A 16,155-nucleotide genomic window follows, 5' to 3' on the forward strand; every position below is an offset into this window, starting at 1 on the left:
CATGGCCCAGACCACACCGACAGAGCAGCAACTCACTGTTCTGAAAGGTCTGTCAGATGCTCTGTAAACTCAGTTAACATCAAAGTAGCTTTTTCTGTTCTCTGTTCTCCATCTTTTCCAACTGTAAGAGCTACAGTGTGGGATTTGAGTTTAGTTATGTTTTTATTTGGGTTTAGACAGAAGAGGTTGCATTTTTTACTTTTTAAATGAAAGCCAGTATTATGGAACACAATTTTGTTGAGAAAAAGAAGTGCAAATTTGACATCTATAATGCTGAAAAACTATATGGGATAAAAAAGAAAAACTAAGAGAAAACATAGCAGAAGTGGTAATGGAATTTATGGAAAAGGTGTGACTGTGTAAGACAATCTTTCTTAACACATTGGAATGAAAATGAATGGTCTTCTCATTTCTACAAAACCATTGTTTCTGTTAAAGAAACTCACCAAAATCTTTGCATTTTGGAAAGCTGGCAAGCAATGTTACAAGACAAATCTTTCCCAGGTCTGAGGACTTCTCCCACTCTCTGACCATCTGGGATTTCTGTAACAAGACTGCCCTTTCTGAAGGGCAACTTCTTAAAAAAAAAAATCTGTAAGATCAGAATCCAAAGATGATATTTTCAAAAAATGTTAATATGGACTGTGAGATCATTTAGATTTCTGATAGGCCTCAAAAAATTACAGTTCAGAGTCAATATTATTTCAGATCTCACAGTTACCAATTTCCAGGTTCCCTGAATATGAAGATACACAAGGAAAGGAAACCATTCTTTCATTGGAGTCTGACATTCAACTCAACCAAAGGGACTGACTACAAACTGCACATCTCTGGGGTGGCAGCCCCACCAAAGATATGCCTCTGACACTGCCCAGCTTTCTGCAGTAAAACACAGAGCTGGATTCTTACACCATGCACATCGTCTGAACACCATGATCAGTAATATATATATATATAGTTAAAGAATTGTCTTGGATCTTCACACTAGATACAAAGTTCAGACATACTCTTAGACTGTGTGTAGAAAGGACAAGACATTACCCCCAAGTTAGCTTCTATCTCTCTACTGGAGATTTCGGTGTGGATAACAAATTAAGATTCAATGTCTGAAAACACTGTATGGTTGAAATAGAGATAAGGATGAAAATACTTACAGTTAGAAAGCAATTTGGTAATCTGAATCTGATTTTTAAAGTTGATACTTATGCTGAGCTTAAACATACTTCAGAATTTCGAAGTGTTTTATTGGGTGTACAGAAATTAGAAGATAAACTTGTTTTATGTAACCTCTTCCAGTTATCTTGCCTCAGGAAAACCAGCAAGCAACATTCTTAAGACAGTGAGCATTACTTTTATTCTAATTATACCTGAGGAATGATCTCCTCACCAGAAAGGCCTTTTAAACCATAACTGAAGTATTTTAAAGATCTGAAATGTTAAATTTAGTGCATAAAGCTATCTGACAAAAAAATTCCACAGTATAAGCTCAGTTATCTTTTACTTGTCTACCATAACCCAGATACCCAGAACAGAGCTGTAGTTTACTTTAGGACAACTGTAAAACATTGCAGCTGACCTCCAACTACTATCTAGAGGGGATGCTTCCTGCAAAATACCTTTACAGGCACAGTCCATACATTAGACGAGCTATAAATTATTTAAATTCATTGACTTTTAAAACCACATTAATTAAACAGCTTATCACAACATCACCAAAATTGATTTTCTGTGTTTCTATAAGAAAATGTTATCGCACAGATAGCAAGAAGCATCTCCTACAAAACTTCTTAAGTCATCAGTTCTAACAAAATCTAACCTTTCAAAGGTTTCTTATAGAAGAAAAGCAGAACCAAACAAAGCCCTCAAAATTGCTTATGCCTATATCTTCTTTGTCGATGCTGCATTAAAGCAAATTTAATCTGCTGAAGTACGGTGTCGCCTCTATTATATTTAGATAACATTATTAATCATAAATTAAATTATTCACAACCTCAGCAAGTCTTAATGGTTGTCTACAGGGTGCAAAATACTTGACACAAAAAACAGCTTTACCACTTAAATTTTCTGAAAACTGTATACAAATATTAGATTGATCAACCACATGTACTTTCCTAAATCCAAAAGAGCAGCCTAAATCCACACCTTTTAAAGAATTTAAGCACATAGAAGGTATTCATAATGTGGTGAAACTAACATTAATGCTCTAGGACCTAACCAGCATCTTAAACTGTAGCATAAACAACTACACATTATTATTATATCTTACTCTGCAACAATAGATGGCAATAATATCTACAAAAAAGGGTTGGTTTCAGTAGCACTGTAAAAATACTCTTCTAATTAACAGAAAAATAATCAGGATAAATCAAATGAGAACACATTTTTTGGGGTCAGGACTTAAATACTCTGAGGTATTTAATCATGAGTAGTCCCACCAGTGGAAGACGATGCAACATCAAATACTTAGCTTAGCTTTACTGCTTTAATGATTTCTATGCAAGAACTTAAAACAAGTATGTTGGAAATAGCCATTTGTCATGTAACAGTCACTCCTGAAAGACCAGAACAACTTAGACACAAATATATCAAGTATTGTGCATCCAAGGACAAAACTGTTCTTCTTGTCTCAATAAATTAAAGTTTTGCCACTAAATTAAACGGATGTGAATTGAATCCAGTATCTATTTTATTTTAAATCCATTATAAATGTTACTTCACATGATCCAATTTGAGAGATTTCTGTGTTCATGTTTTATAGCTGATAGAATGGATTCAAACTGGCTAATTGTTTATGCTGGTTTGGAAACGAGCAGAGTTTGTAACATTTTGTAGTAACCATATCTTTGTTATTATGGTTTACCTTGGATACATGATGTATACTCGCAACCTTGATTTTGTTTAGGAATAGTTTTAGAAAGCAGTTCCTTCTAATTTGTAATTGGCAGAAGTTGCATGAATAGACACTAAACCATAGCAAATTATCACCTTGTGATGTTCCCAACACTTTTATGCTACAAGAAGTCTTAAATCCCATAGGTCTCAACACTGACAAAGGCAATACTTTCTTACATCTGTGAAGTTACAGTGCTTCTGGAAAGAACATTATGAAAATGAAGATTTTGACCACCTCCAGTAAGTACAGCCTGTTGGTCCAACAATTTTGAGCAATTCTGAAACCTTTCTAGAACCCTCCAAAGATTCTTCACTCTACAAAAAGTTCTAGTTAAGAACAATGAAAACATGCCCTTTAACTGTCAAGCCTTTAAAAAAATTGCCCATAAAAAAGGAGCACTTGAGCACAAAATTTCACCTTGAGATAGCCAATAGAATGGATCAGCCATAAAACCAAAGAGATTCAGAGCAAAAGTCAAATAAGAAAAATAATTTAGACACCTTGAAGTCTAAATTCAGTTTGATCTGAAACTTTAGTCGAGAGGAGAAGAGCCACCTAGGACTAAAGGAAGAGACCTGGAGTCAGTAACAAAAACTAGACTCTAAAATGCAGTTAAGGACAAATAGGAGTACTCTATGGAAACTCAGTCTCATTGCTTGCCCTGCTCTCACATAACAAAATTCTATATATTTGCCCACACACAGAGCTCAAATCAGGAGGCACTGTCTTCCCAGCAATCTCTCATGTTTTCTTACTAACAAAGGCTCACTGGGTAAGCAGAACAAACTCAGCTGGAACCTTGCCAAATATTTCTCTTTTGTCCACACCTAATCAAAAGTAACCTTTTCTGGGATGACTGTAGCTTCAAGAATTTATAGAAAGCAACTTTGAGTGACTCAAGGTATCTTCCAGACACTCAGTTGAATCATACCCAGCATTAATAAATTTAAATCTATTCACACCCAAAAGAATGAAAAGGTCATTGGGTTTGGGATTCTTGGGTGTTGGCTTTTTTTTTAAAAAATCTCACCATCTAGCAGAACTTGTCTATTTTGACAGATGTAACTTTAAATGCTGCACAATTACACGTAACAATTACGGAAACAAACATTTACTTTGTTTGTAAGACTTTCAAAGCAAATATTAGACATAACTGGCTAGTCAAGCAATGACACTCAATGTCCTAGAAATAACAAAAAGAGAGGTTAAGGTACATACAAATGAAATCTTAAATTCTTGACCATAAGCTAAACTGGTTATATCATGCATATTCATGCTCTGCCCTTGCAGAGATGGTCTAATATGTTGCATTACTCACATAAATTGTTGGGACCGTAAGACAGATTTAACACTAAGGCAGGCAGGTTTATTTGCATGATTTAGAAGTGGTTTTATGAGTTTTCCACATGAGTAACTTTCCCGAGATCCTCACACAAATGGAAACAGGATGTTACAAGGCCAATTGAGTCTACATGAACCATTTCCACAAATCTCTCATATCTGTAAGTAGAAGTAGTCTATAATTTTTCAAAACACAAGTTTGGAATCTTAATTTCTGTATCAAAGCTGCAAAAGAACAGAAGGATAATACTCCAAATAAGCATTCAAAAGATGTATAATTCATATAACTTAAAATCCAAGTGTCTATCTAGTGTAATTTCTGAGAAATTCTTAGAAAATGTTTCTGAAAGCCACAAAAACCTGCAATCACATTCCATTCTTCTTGTTGTCGGAAACCTGAATGAAAGTGAAATACGGATTCAACTTCCTCTGAAATGAACAGCATGTTCACAATGAAAACACAAATCCACTATGCTTTTTTGAATGCTGCTGTGTCAAAACAGAATTAAGTCCTGCAAGAAAAACCTGTAGTAGGTAAGTGATGCTTGAAGCTGAACAGCAGCAATCAAGAAGGAACACAGCTTCTGTCAGAAGGAAAAAAAGTAGCAAAAAGAACAAGACTTTAGAGTACTAAGTGTGCAGACGCTCAGTCACAAAACAAAGAGACAACGGATGACAGGATCCTTGCCATTATTAGCAACACTACGATGGCTGCAGAAGCTCACTATCACCAGACCTGTGACTGTTTGAGTACTAAAAGTCAAGAGGACAAAAAAACTGGTCAAAATGAATTAATCTCAGAGAATTTGATTATTCAGAAAAAGAAAGTGCTGCAAATCAAGAACAGCTTACATTCACCAAAACCAAACTCTTGCAACTAGGAAGTTGTATCAGTGACTTATCCTTGAGTGAGGTAAGCTGTATCTGTTATGTTGCTTGCAGGCTAGAAAATGAGAGATTCAATCAAGATATATCCACTGTAAACAGGAGGCTGAGTTTGGAGGAACATTAGATGTTCATCATGGCAAAAGGAAAGCTCATCACATATCCTGATGGATAAACTTGCCATAGATAATCTAGAATTGCAGATTAAGTCAGAAGCAGTAAAATCAAAAGCAGCAGATGTCTCAGCAGCTTGAGTAGAGCATCCTTGAAGATGAGACATGATACCAAAAGAACAAGGTGTGAATGAACTGGAACTGTAGCTGCTCCACTCTCAGAATCAAGGCTCAATAAATATATGTACTTCCATTAAGTGCTTTCCTCCTCTCACAGTATTTTGGAGCAAAAAGAAGCTTACCTACCAGAGAGCAAAGCAGCTAATAAATTCCTTTGGCCAAGACTCAGTTTATGCAGTTAAATGCAACAGAAGTCATTCAAAGCATATTTTGCCACTATATACCATAAAGTCACTGGCAGGAAAAAAATGCAACTTACTTGAATATTAAATAGATCAGGACTTGTATGCTTTAGTGTACACCCAAAAAGAATGACAAAGCCTTTTAGTTTCAGAAGGTGGGATCAAGTTCAGAACAAAATGGGCTTTGATATCAGCTCATATACATCCCATTTACACACTACTCTAGCTTGGGATGATACTGATAGACTGGAACAGGGAAGAAACACTGCACATGAGCAGCAAAGAAACGCTGCATCACATAAGTGAAACTCCTGGTAAGCCTCTCTTCAACTGGGTACAGCCCCCAAAAAGCTGCAAATCAATGCTGCAAAGCAGAGAACATTATCAAAAAGGGCCTTTGACTACAATATTGGGAGAAAAGACCAGACCTGCTGTCTAAAAGATGCAAGAAGAGAATACCACAGCTTCAATGCATGAAGAAAAAGGAAAAGGTCTGGTCAGATCCTTGTTTGCTTACATACCAAAATAATCCCAAGCTGGACTGGGTTCAATTTTCTGGTCCACAATGATGTATCAGTGAGCCAAGGCAGTATAGGATACCTGCTCACTTTCAACTGCCCTGCAACAAAAATGTCTGCTGTCAGTTCATTTAAAAATATGTTAATGGTTGTGCAAAGCAGAGAGTTGAGCATTAGAAGAGTACTCGCATAGTTATTACATCTTACTCCCTCAGCACAAGGTGGATCACCAAATAAACAAGGAGACTCTCTGTAGATTAAAAATTTAAAAAACAAACTCTTCTGGAACATCCCCAGCTAGGTTATCTGTATTACTAATGGCAGGATTCTGGTCCAAAGACAGGCTCTGTAACAGTACAGAGTTCATGGAACATGTCTGATCATTAGCAATAAAGATGAGTTTTAAAACACATACAGACAATCCAATATATAATAAAAGACACCAAAAGACACCATCAGAGATGCAAGAGAAGATCCAAAAGTGTTCAAGATTGTAATTGTGAGTCATTGTTTCCAGTGATGAAGTGATTCTGAAGAGTCCCATAAACAAGTCATTGAGTTATAGGTCAAAGAATTGGAAGGAACATTCAGAGATCATTGAGAAACTATACAGCAAAAGTTATGAATATTGTCTGCAAGTTCCTCTTCTTCCAAAGCAACCAAAGAGTACCACTAAGAACCAGCCCGCAAAAAGATGAACATTTTTGTTTGTACTCTGTACAGCAAATTATGAATTAAAAATCCGCTACACACGTATACTCATACTCTTCAGTTTAGCAATGATACATTCTTGCCCAAAGTATCAGAGAACTAGTATATGGAAATGGACAAGACTTACTGAAGTTAATGAAGTCTATGAGCCTGACAGTTCCAAAAAACACCATCAAGGATTTTATATCACTTCATGTGGTGCCAGTAACTAATTTTATGTTGGCATCAGAACTCCCAAAAATAATGGCTATCTGCATCTGTCCTAACCTAACATCCTGCAGAAACAAACCTGCATATATTCTTGACTTTACTTCAAATCTTTGCAGTGCTTCCCCATCTGCTTCTGAGTAATACATATATATCCGTATATCCAACATTTTTACATATTTCCATATATCTCTGTAATGTATTCAAGACAGCAAGATCCTTTTGCAGTACTGACAACAGCCTGCCACAGCTGTACATCTTCAACCACCATTCAACACATTTATAACCTTTCCTTCCATGCAGTTCAGCAAATACTAAATTCCCAACACCTAATGCCAGCTCCAAATACAAAAACTAGGATTTCCACTAGTATCATAGCTCAACACTTTATTTTCTCATTGTTTGAGTTGCACTGAAAGATGAACTACTAGAGGACCCCCTTCTTACTAGCCACTTTATGGAAACTAAGAAAATACCTAATAAATATTAAATAAACTATTTGGGATATTCCCAAAGCTCAGTGAAAGCTGATTTATCTTTAGAGGCCTAAGAACTTATCCCTCTGTTGGCAGAGTTCTCACCATACATGAGAATCTAAATTCCTTCTAGAATCCTGCTAAAGGCTAGATGGACTCTACCAGGGTTACACTATTTTCTTGTATCTTTCAAAATAGTTCTTTGCAGTCTAATTGACATTTTTGATTTCTGTGTTCTGAAATGGTTTGAAGAAAACACAAATGTTTGATTTAACTGACCTCTAAACCTTGAATTAAGGCATAAACAGGCTCATAAACTACACTGCAAAGCCTCAGAAACTGTTCCAGGACAATCAGGAAGGGCTTAGCATGTCTGATTCCTCTAAGGTTTAAAAAAACCCAAACTAACACAATCTGAAACAATCTCCACAATACTGCAAGTTCTCTTTCAAATCCTTAAAAAACCCTGATTAATACATACTAATTCTTCTTTGAAAGTCAGAATAAAAAAAACTAATACAAAACAGTATGCCTCTGTCATATAAAGAACATAATTTTGAAAATAATTCCTAAATATTTTTAAATATTAAGACTGAATTTGTCCTATTTCAGTAAAGGACATTCCTTTTTGCATTCATATTCAAATTACATAAAGAACATAAACCAGTAATTTGATAAAGCTAGTATTAAGTAGAAGTAACAGTCTCATTGTGTATAGACAGGTCAGAATTCAGGAGTTCCAACATTGCAACAATTATTTATGTCTCTCCAAACTGAACAAAAGCCTGATTTTGTTTTAGCTGCAATAGGTAATAATTTTATCTCTTCATTCTTGTAATTGTGGACATGGTAAGATGAAAAAGCACTAGTACAGTAAAGGCCTGTGTTCATCCATACATTTCAAATTCTATGGAATTAAAAAAAAAAAACAAGTTCAAAGTGCAAATTTTGGCCATCTATCACTAAATTAATAGAAAAAAAACATTAAACAGTAAAATAAAACTTACTGAGACACTTGTGCAGCAGTTGGGTTATCTGTGGAAACTGAAAATAAAAACAAAGGATTTAATTAAGAATATTTTAAAGTGTGGAAATACAGAAGTACTCACTGTCAAATGCAAGTACAGAAATAATGCAGCTCAAAATAGGACTGCGGTAGCACAAGAGCTATCCACAGGTAAGTATTTATATACTGTATAAAAAAGATACTACATGTACTCACCTCTCTCTATAATAACTTGACACGTATGAGTGTGGTTCTCACTCAGATGTGTGGCCATGCTATCCAAGCCAGAAGCATCAGCCAGGAAATCACAGTTAAGACACACTACAGTCACACCTCTAGGAAATACAAAGTAAAAAGGAACTGTAAATACAACATGGTCAGGGAAACACTTTTCTTAACTTACAGCAACTGGACAGACTATAAAAAAAAAAAAAAAATCATTCAACTTCAGATGAGATGATTCACAAAAACATAATCTTACTTTTTCTACTGCAACTAGTATCAGGAAATTCCCATCAATGAGCAGGGCATCTCCATGCTGGATATAGTACAAAGAACATGACTTTAGACAGAAATTTATCTGTAGAGCATGAGTTTCTCTGTTCGGATGGTTGTTTTATTCTTTCCCTGACCCCCTCCCCATTTGGCACCTTATGAATAACCAAAAAAATAATAATAATAAAAAAATTTCAAGACTGCTCAGAATTAAGTTCATAAACGTGGACAAATAAGTATATGTCACTGACCAGAACACTGCTATTGGAAAAGCTAATGGTTTTATTTCTTTGCTCTAAATTGTGGAAATTCAAGACGTTATAATCTCAACTAAGTTATTAATTCAACATCAGAAAGTAAAAACATCATGATCTGTAACTGAAAAAAGCTGAATTACCGTAGCTCTTCTGAGTGCTTCTTAAAGATCCAAAATCTTTTACTTGGACGAGCACTGTGAAAACTAAATATATGAAAACATTACCACTTAGACCGGTTTTCTTGAATACATTACTCCACATATCCCCTCTGAAAGGCTGTGTTGGTACAGTGACTTTCTTCACCTCACTATTCATGGTACTGCAATTTGCTTATGACAAGACATGAAAACAGAAGCCTAAGTTACTGAACTGCATTATTCTTAAACATTAAATTGCTTAAAGCTTATGGACTTGTGAATCTCAGCTCTAGCTTAAAACATTGTCTCCCTTGTAAATGAGCTTGGGAGGTGAAAAGATTAACTTTATTGGCACAGTCTTGCAAGAACATACTTCTATTGCTTCCATGAGCAGTTCAGCTTTTGAAGAACCATGGCTGTAGTTATGGAGTGCACCACAAAAGAGCTAAAACTTCCTAAAGACATGGCTTTCAACGAGAAATAAAATTTTCAGATAACCTGTAAATTGTCTCTTACGCAGGTTAAGTATGTGCCAACACTGTTCTCTCCCATGGAACAACGTGCAGGCAGCTCAGTACAGGGGCTGCTCCTCCACAAACACCCTCCCTCTAACAGTCCTCTTCCTCACCATTACTTTTTCCTTACACTCACCAAAAAAGAGGTGATGATAGGTGCTGCAAAGGATCAGATAGGAGATACATTAGTGAATCGAGGGGACAAAGGACAAAAGATTGGCCAATTTACTGCATGGATGAATTTGACCTGCCATCCAGACCACTGGCAACAACAGGAACAGTTTACCTTAGATTCCTTTCCCCTTCCAGAGTAAATTTTTTCTTGTACAATTGGAATTAAGCACATTAATTTGGGGGGTTTTTAAGCATGCAAACAATAGATTATACACATAAAAGCATGTAAACTATTTCAGCCTAGGACTTCCATGAGCATTGAAATTAGTGTGCATAGGGTCAATATATATAAAATATATCTAAAGACTTCAGTGACAGATTCAAGAATTCTAGCATTCACAAATGTCAAGGCATTTTCTATGTACATGAATTCAGAAAGAAAATCACATTCAGTATTTTCCACAATACAGTTGGCTTGTTCAGGGCACAGGATTAACAAGTAGGTTTTTAAAATTTTGTTTTACTGTCACTGCTACGTGACCTGTATCTAATTATTGGACAGTATAATTCTATGGTTCTGAAAACTAACGCATTTGTTTTCTTAACAGGCTTTTTTACAGCTGTCATCACTAATGCCCTACGCTGCCCCACAACTGGTGACAAAATGAGATGTTATGTCTATGGATGACCAGAAGTAGTGTAAGAAAAAGTATCCACTTGAGTTTGCTGTTTGAGACATCCTTTAAATCTGAGCACAGATTTCACTAGCAATAGCTGTGGCCCATGTGCATTCAGCACTTGTAAAATCAGATGAGGCATTCAATCTGAAACCCGGAGAACATGCAATCATTAGTCATTATTTGACAAGTCAGGCTGAAGTGATCAAGGAATATCCCACAGAAACTCTGAAGCAAACGTGTAATATTGCCTGAACCACTGATTTTTAAAGCAAAACAGGAGTTTAAGCCTTCATTACAAAGTAAAAAATCCAACCTTACACATTTCCCTGCCAGTCTGAGGACCCACTTCAAAATTCACCTAACAAACACTTCACACCTTACATGAACTTAGGAAGTATATGCTAAGCCACTAAAAACTTCGAAGAGTTCTTACCTCATCATGTGATTCACATAAGCTTTGCTACAGCTGGTGTTGTATCTGCATAAGCTACAGTGGACGTAAGCAGGAAAGTGACTCGCAAAATCTTTTATTTCTGAGAAACACTCAATGCATTTGTGCGTTCCCATACGATGCCTAACAGTAACATGAAAAAGTTATCAGTTAATAGCAACACTTCCAGAAGAGATAACTACTTCAAACTTCTTGCTTTAGGTAAGTAGCAAACTTGCCTACACTAGGGAAAATTGAGAAACTTAAAAATGCATCAGCTAAATACTTTTAAGTTACACTAGCATACATGAACAAAACTTTGCTTTACTTGAACTATGATTTCATTATGATCCTAATAAAAATGTGCAACGCAATGTAAGCATCCATTATTGGCCACTCCTGGAAACAAGAGATAATGCAGTGGATAAGAACCTCCAACTTCAGCTGCTGCTGCTGTCTCTATACACTCGAGAAGTATTTCCAATAATTGTTTCCATCCATCACAATGCACAAAAAAAGTCTTTGGCTTTTCTGTCACCCCAATATTACCCACAAGCTTTGAAACATCTACAAAGCAAGAATGTAATCCTGCTCTTCCCCAGTTTTGCTGACTGTTTTTGGATGTCTCCCAGAGCTGCACACTGAGAAAGTTAGAAACTGGAGGGGTGACATCTACCATCTTTGACAAAGAAAAATGCTAAGTCATCATAACCAATGAAATTACATTCTAGTCCATAAAACACCCATGAAAATAGTAACATAAGGACAGCAAACCCCAATAAATTGTAAAGACCAGGACAGTATTCTCCTAATAGCTTGTTTTTACTTTCCTGATTTCTTTTTTATTAGGTCCCCAAAATGGGGTATCTCCTAGGATAGACAGGATTTAATCTTTTAACTAACAGGTTCAAATAAAACTAAAACAACAACAACAATAGAAAATAGTTTCTCTCCACAAGAAAACTTCCGGAGAACACCCAGGCAGATGCATTCCTCTCCACAGGTAAGGTCTAAACATAAATCTGAATAATGAGTCAGTATTTCAAGAGTCTGTGACTCCAAGCAGAGAAAAGTTCTAAACGTGACACAGAGAAGTTTCCAGAACACTTGTTCTTCCATCATAAAGTAGTCTGCCACCACCAAAATCAGTGAATGAAGATTCAGAATTATAACCACAGTAGCAGTATGTGGAAAGTTTATGCATCTGCTTTCTCAGCAAACCTGAGGTGTCAGATCTTCTGTATTACAGTATTAAAGTTACTGAACCCATCAGATGATTTATATTCAAAGTGTACTTAAAGACAATTTTAATGCTAGTATTTTACCTTAGATTATGAAATGCTATATTTGTAGGTTCTTTTTTTTTTCTGCTGTTCGTCCATGCATTTTGTTTCTTTGATGTAGATTGTTTTGATTTTCCTCTTGACTTACTTGTATTAGATTTGTTATGATTTTTAGTGGTTTCATTTTTAGCTTTAGGTGATAATTGAAATGTGGAACTGCTTGTACTAACAGAAGATGTAGCTGATGATCCTGACTGATGAGATCCCAAAGATGCTCGAATAGTCACCTACAAGTATGAAATAAAAAAAATTTTGTTTAGATTTAAGCTCTCCAAGTTCCCACTTCTATTTGTCTCAAAGTTTAAGCCACTTTACAGCACAAATCATAGCATAAAAAAACTCTCCTGATTAAAGACTACTTTGAAGAATACAAAATACTGAAAATACTGTTGGCCTAGAGTTAACCTCAAATAGCCTACTGGATGCTTAAAAAGCTCATTTTGGTTGAAATGGGAAAACACAGCTTTCTTTTCAGAGCTGCAACTGGCTATACCCTGCTTTCTTAAATGAAAAAAAAAAAGTAGCAGAAGTCTCAGGCCAATCAGCCCTACTAAGATGAATATCAAACCACTCCATCAGTGCCCAGATTTAACAAAAAAGTCCCGTGTCTTGTTGCCTCATGATGAGCCAGTCTACTCCCTTCACGTAATTTTGCTCATCCTAGAACTCCAAGGACTAATTCTGGTTTCTGACCTCTCATCTGGTATTCTCCAACTCCCTTGTCATGCTCTCAAATGTGGTTTTGACTAACAATATGACTCCTAATTATATTTCTTACCCATACTCCTAGTTTAGAAGCACCTTGTCTTCTGAACCTGATTCCAGGTTCTTCAGTATTATCATTTGCATCCTGTCAAGGTCTACTAACATGAGAATTTCAACATAATCTAAGCTTTTATTAGGTCATGAAGACCCTGAAATCTTGAAAAAATTGAGGTATTGTCATAGTGTAAAGAATCAGTGCTTTACATTCCTTCTGCCAAGAAGGACAATGAACAGCAACTGCAGTCACTTTCCCTTCCTGACTCTACAGCAAATGAACTGTGAAGAGCTGATCAAAATGTTAACTTTTCTTCTTCCTTGCAACTAAAAGGACATATATTTAAACAGTCTACTAAAAAACTGTTGGAAAAAGTCCCAAAATCTACAAGAAAATCCTAGTCTAAGTAGCTCCTTCTTGAGAAATGGGAGAATGACTTAAAGACAGCGTAAGTGCTCTGAGAGGATCTAAGTTTCCTTCAGACATCTTCAAATGCTGAACCTAAAGAAGACCTGGTGAACTCAGTTTTAAGCATACATATTCTATGCAGAAGGAGGTCTTGCGATTTTAAATGGTTTTCTGCCACCACCTTCCGTAAGTTGAAAATTTTTCACAAGAAATGATGCAGAAGAAGCTCCCAGCACAAGAAAGCATGAATGGGAGGGGACAAATAAACCATCAACTCAAGAAAGCAGCAGCTCTGGCTGGACTACTAGCATGCATGTAGGTGTATAGAACAATGGGACAGAAAGCAAAACCATGCATCACCAGGAAGAAATCATAAATTGTGCCTGGTAATTCTTGAAACAGGAGCATTTTTTCAGAGTTTTAGTTTTAGAGGTGAGGGGAAAAACCAAAACACAACACACACAAAACAATACAATCCCAAACACTTTGTTCGGGAAAAGAAAGGAGAAAAGCACTTCTTTCATTCTACTCCTTACCAAGGCTTTTTTTCCCTTTGTCCCCTCTAGTTTTCCTGCATGAACGCTCACCTTTGTTCCAGGAGGCAAGCCTTCTAATTGCTTGGGCTTCCTAAATGTTCGGTGATGCTGAGTCTTGTGATCCATTTTTTCTTTGCATGTTAAAAATTGCAGTCTGCATTTAGTGCAACGGTATATTCCCTTTTTCTTTTAAAGATAAATGACAATCTATAGTAAGCATGGATGGCATGACAAACAAAACTCTAGCCCTAGCTTGTCTCAAGCAATGCTTATGCAGTTCCTAAAACATCAACTAAATAAACAAACTCCTAATACTGTACAAAGACAGGATACTCTGTAGGAATTAGATACTTGAAAATGCAAGGCAGTACAACTACTAAAAGGAGGAGGAATCAGATTACCAGTTACAAGACACAGTAGTTCATTATCTTTTTCTTTATTTGAACTAGTAGCAGGTTTGCTATGGTAACCTCAAGAAAAGCAGAATCATATCACTGCAATGTAACGAAGAAACCAAATAGCAATAAGATTCTTTCAAGGACATTCAGAGATTATTTTAAACAGGGAGCTGCTATCACACAAAAACAAGACCAAGTCTAATAATTAAAGACTTCTACAATTCTTCTGAAGTATTCTTATTAACTATTCTTATCCAGTAACAACCATACAAATCAGCTGTGTTTCTTTTTTCAGAGGGAGATTCCTTAGATGTGTTTAGCATTTTTCTAGCATTAATGATTGAAAATACCTGCTTACCTGATGCCTCATGTAATGATGCATATATGGTGCTCCAATTTTAATTACTTTGAGGCAAAACGGGCATAGCAAATGTTTTGTGTTTTCATGAACTGTTCTAAAATGCGTTTCTACATCTGAAAAAGCTGAGGATCTGTAGTTGCACACCTAAAATAGAAAGTTTGACTTTTTTGTTACAAGTTTATTGACAGTGAAGACAGGGGAGTGGTGTCATCTAAATACAAAAGTCACTCTGAGGTACCTGGCAAACATACGGCATTTCACCTGGCTTATGATTGTCCTTCATATGTTGCAAAAGAACTTGCTCTGTTTCAAATGATAATTCACAGATTTTACAAATTGCTAGAAAAAGCGAAAAACAAGAAAAAGGTAAAAATTTGATAGGGGTCATATACAGATAAATTATAATACATATATAATGTGAACTATATAGATCACTAAACATAAAGCAATCTAATGATTATTCTATACTTCAGAAGAAATTCCCTGCACAATTTCAGAAGGCCAGGAAGGCAAGGGCCTTAAACAGGAGTTCTTAAAGTAAAGCTTTCAATTAAAAATAAACAAACAAGCAAACAAAAAACACAAGGAAAAAATCAAAAAGCTTTTTAAAGTACTTTTTTGCACATACATTGCTCTTAAAAACGCTCTGTTCCTATATTAAATCTCAAGATTATTGTTCTTTAAATACAATAGCTTTATTCTGAAATTACAAACCAGGAAATAAAAGTTGGAAAATTTCTAAAAATTTTGGCTTAGGAAAAAATTCATTATGATAGGATCCAACTCACTGGACGACTCATAAGGCGTGTGTGTACTCTCAATGTGGCACTGCAGCTGGAATGGGGTAGGGAACTGTCGGTAACAGTGCTGGCAGGTGGTGTGGCTTTCCCAACTTTCATTGCTTTGCTTCTCAAGCTCCAAGTGATGTTTCATGTGGTTCATAAACCTTTAAATTACAGTGAACAGGTGCAAAAACTACATTTTAACATTCTCTATACATATCACGTGCAAAATGTACAGGACTCTTTAGAAACTTTACTCTGTATGGACTTCTCAATTTCAAAAAGAAAAACCAACTAAGTAATAAGTGCTTGCTAAAAAAAAAGGCAACGAACTTAAAGCTGACTAGAAATCTTTGACTTTAAGGAACACACAGCAAGTCTAAAACATTTTCTAAGACTAAATAATCTATCATTTCTCATGTCTGCT

The 16,155-nt window shown here is 35.9% G+C and overlaps 1 protein-coding gene across 8 annotated transcripts in view; it reads right to left on the reverse strand.

Annotated features, from left to right (window-relative positions):
• ZNF280D (zinc finger protein 280D) overlaps nt 1-16,155 on the reverse strand; it is a 50,027-nt gene that overhangs the window by 8,638 nt on the left and 25,234 nt on the right. For all 8 annotated transcript variants that reach the window (XM_032123433.1, XM_032123440.1, XM_032123439.1 and 5 more), the window contains 9 exons: nt 15,735-15,892; nt 15,185-15,285; nt 14,944-15,090; nt 14,239-14,373; nt 12,466-12,710; nt 11,144-11,284; nt 9,405-9,467; nt 8,729-8,847; nt 8,514-8,550 (listed from right to left, as the gene is read on the reverse strand). In XM_032123433.1, the coding sequence (XP_031979324.1) occupies nt 8,514-8,550; nt 8,729-8,847; nt 9,405-9,467; nt 11,144-11,284; nt 12,466-12,710; nt 14,239-14,373; nt 14,944-15,090; nt 15,185-15,285; nt 15,735-15,892 (1,146 nt within the window). The remainder of the gene's footprint in view (nt 1-8,513; nt 8,551-8,728; nt 8,848-9,404; nt 9,468-11,143; nt 11,285-12,465; nt 12,711-14,238; nt 14,374-14,943; nt 15,091-15,184; nt 15,286-15,734; nt 15,893-16,155) is intronic.

The sequence above is a fragment of the Corvus moneduloides genome, chromosome 13, assembly GCF_009650955.1.
Source record: "Corvus moneduloides isolate bCorMon1 chromosome 13, bCorMon1.pri, whole genome shotgun sequence".
In the NCBI taxonomy this organism is placed as follows: Eukaryota; Metazoa; Chordata; class Aves; order Passeriformes; family Corvidae; genus Corvus; species Corvus moneduloides.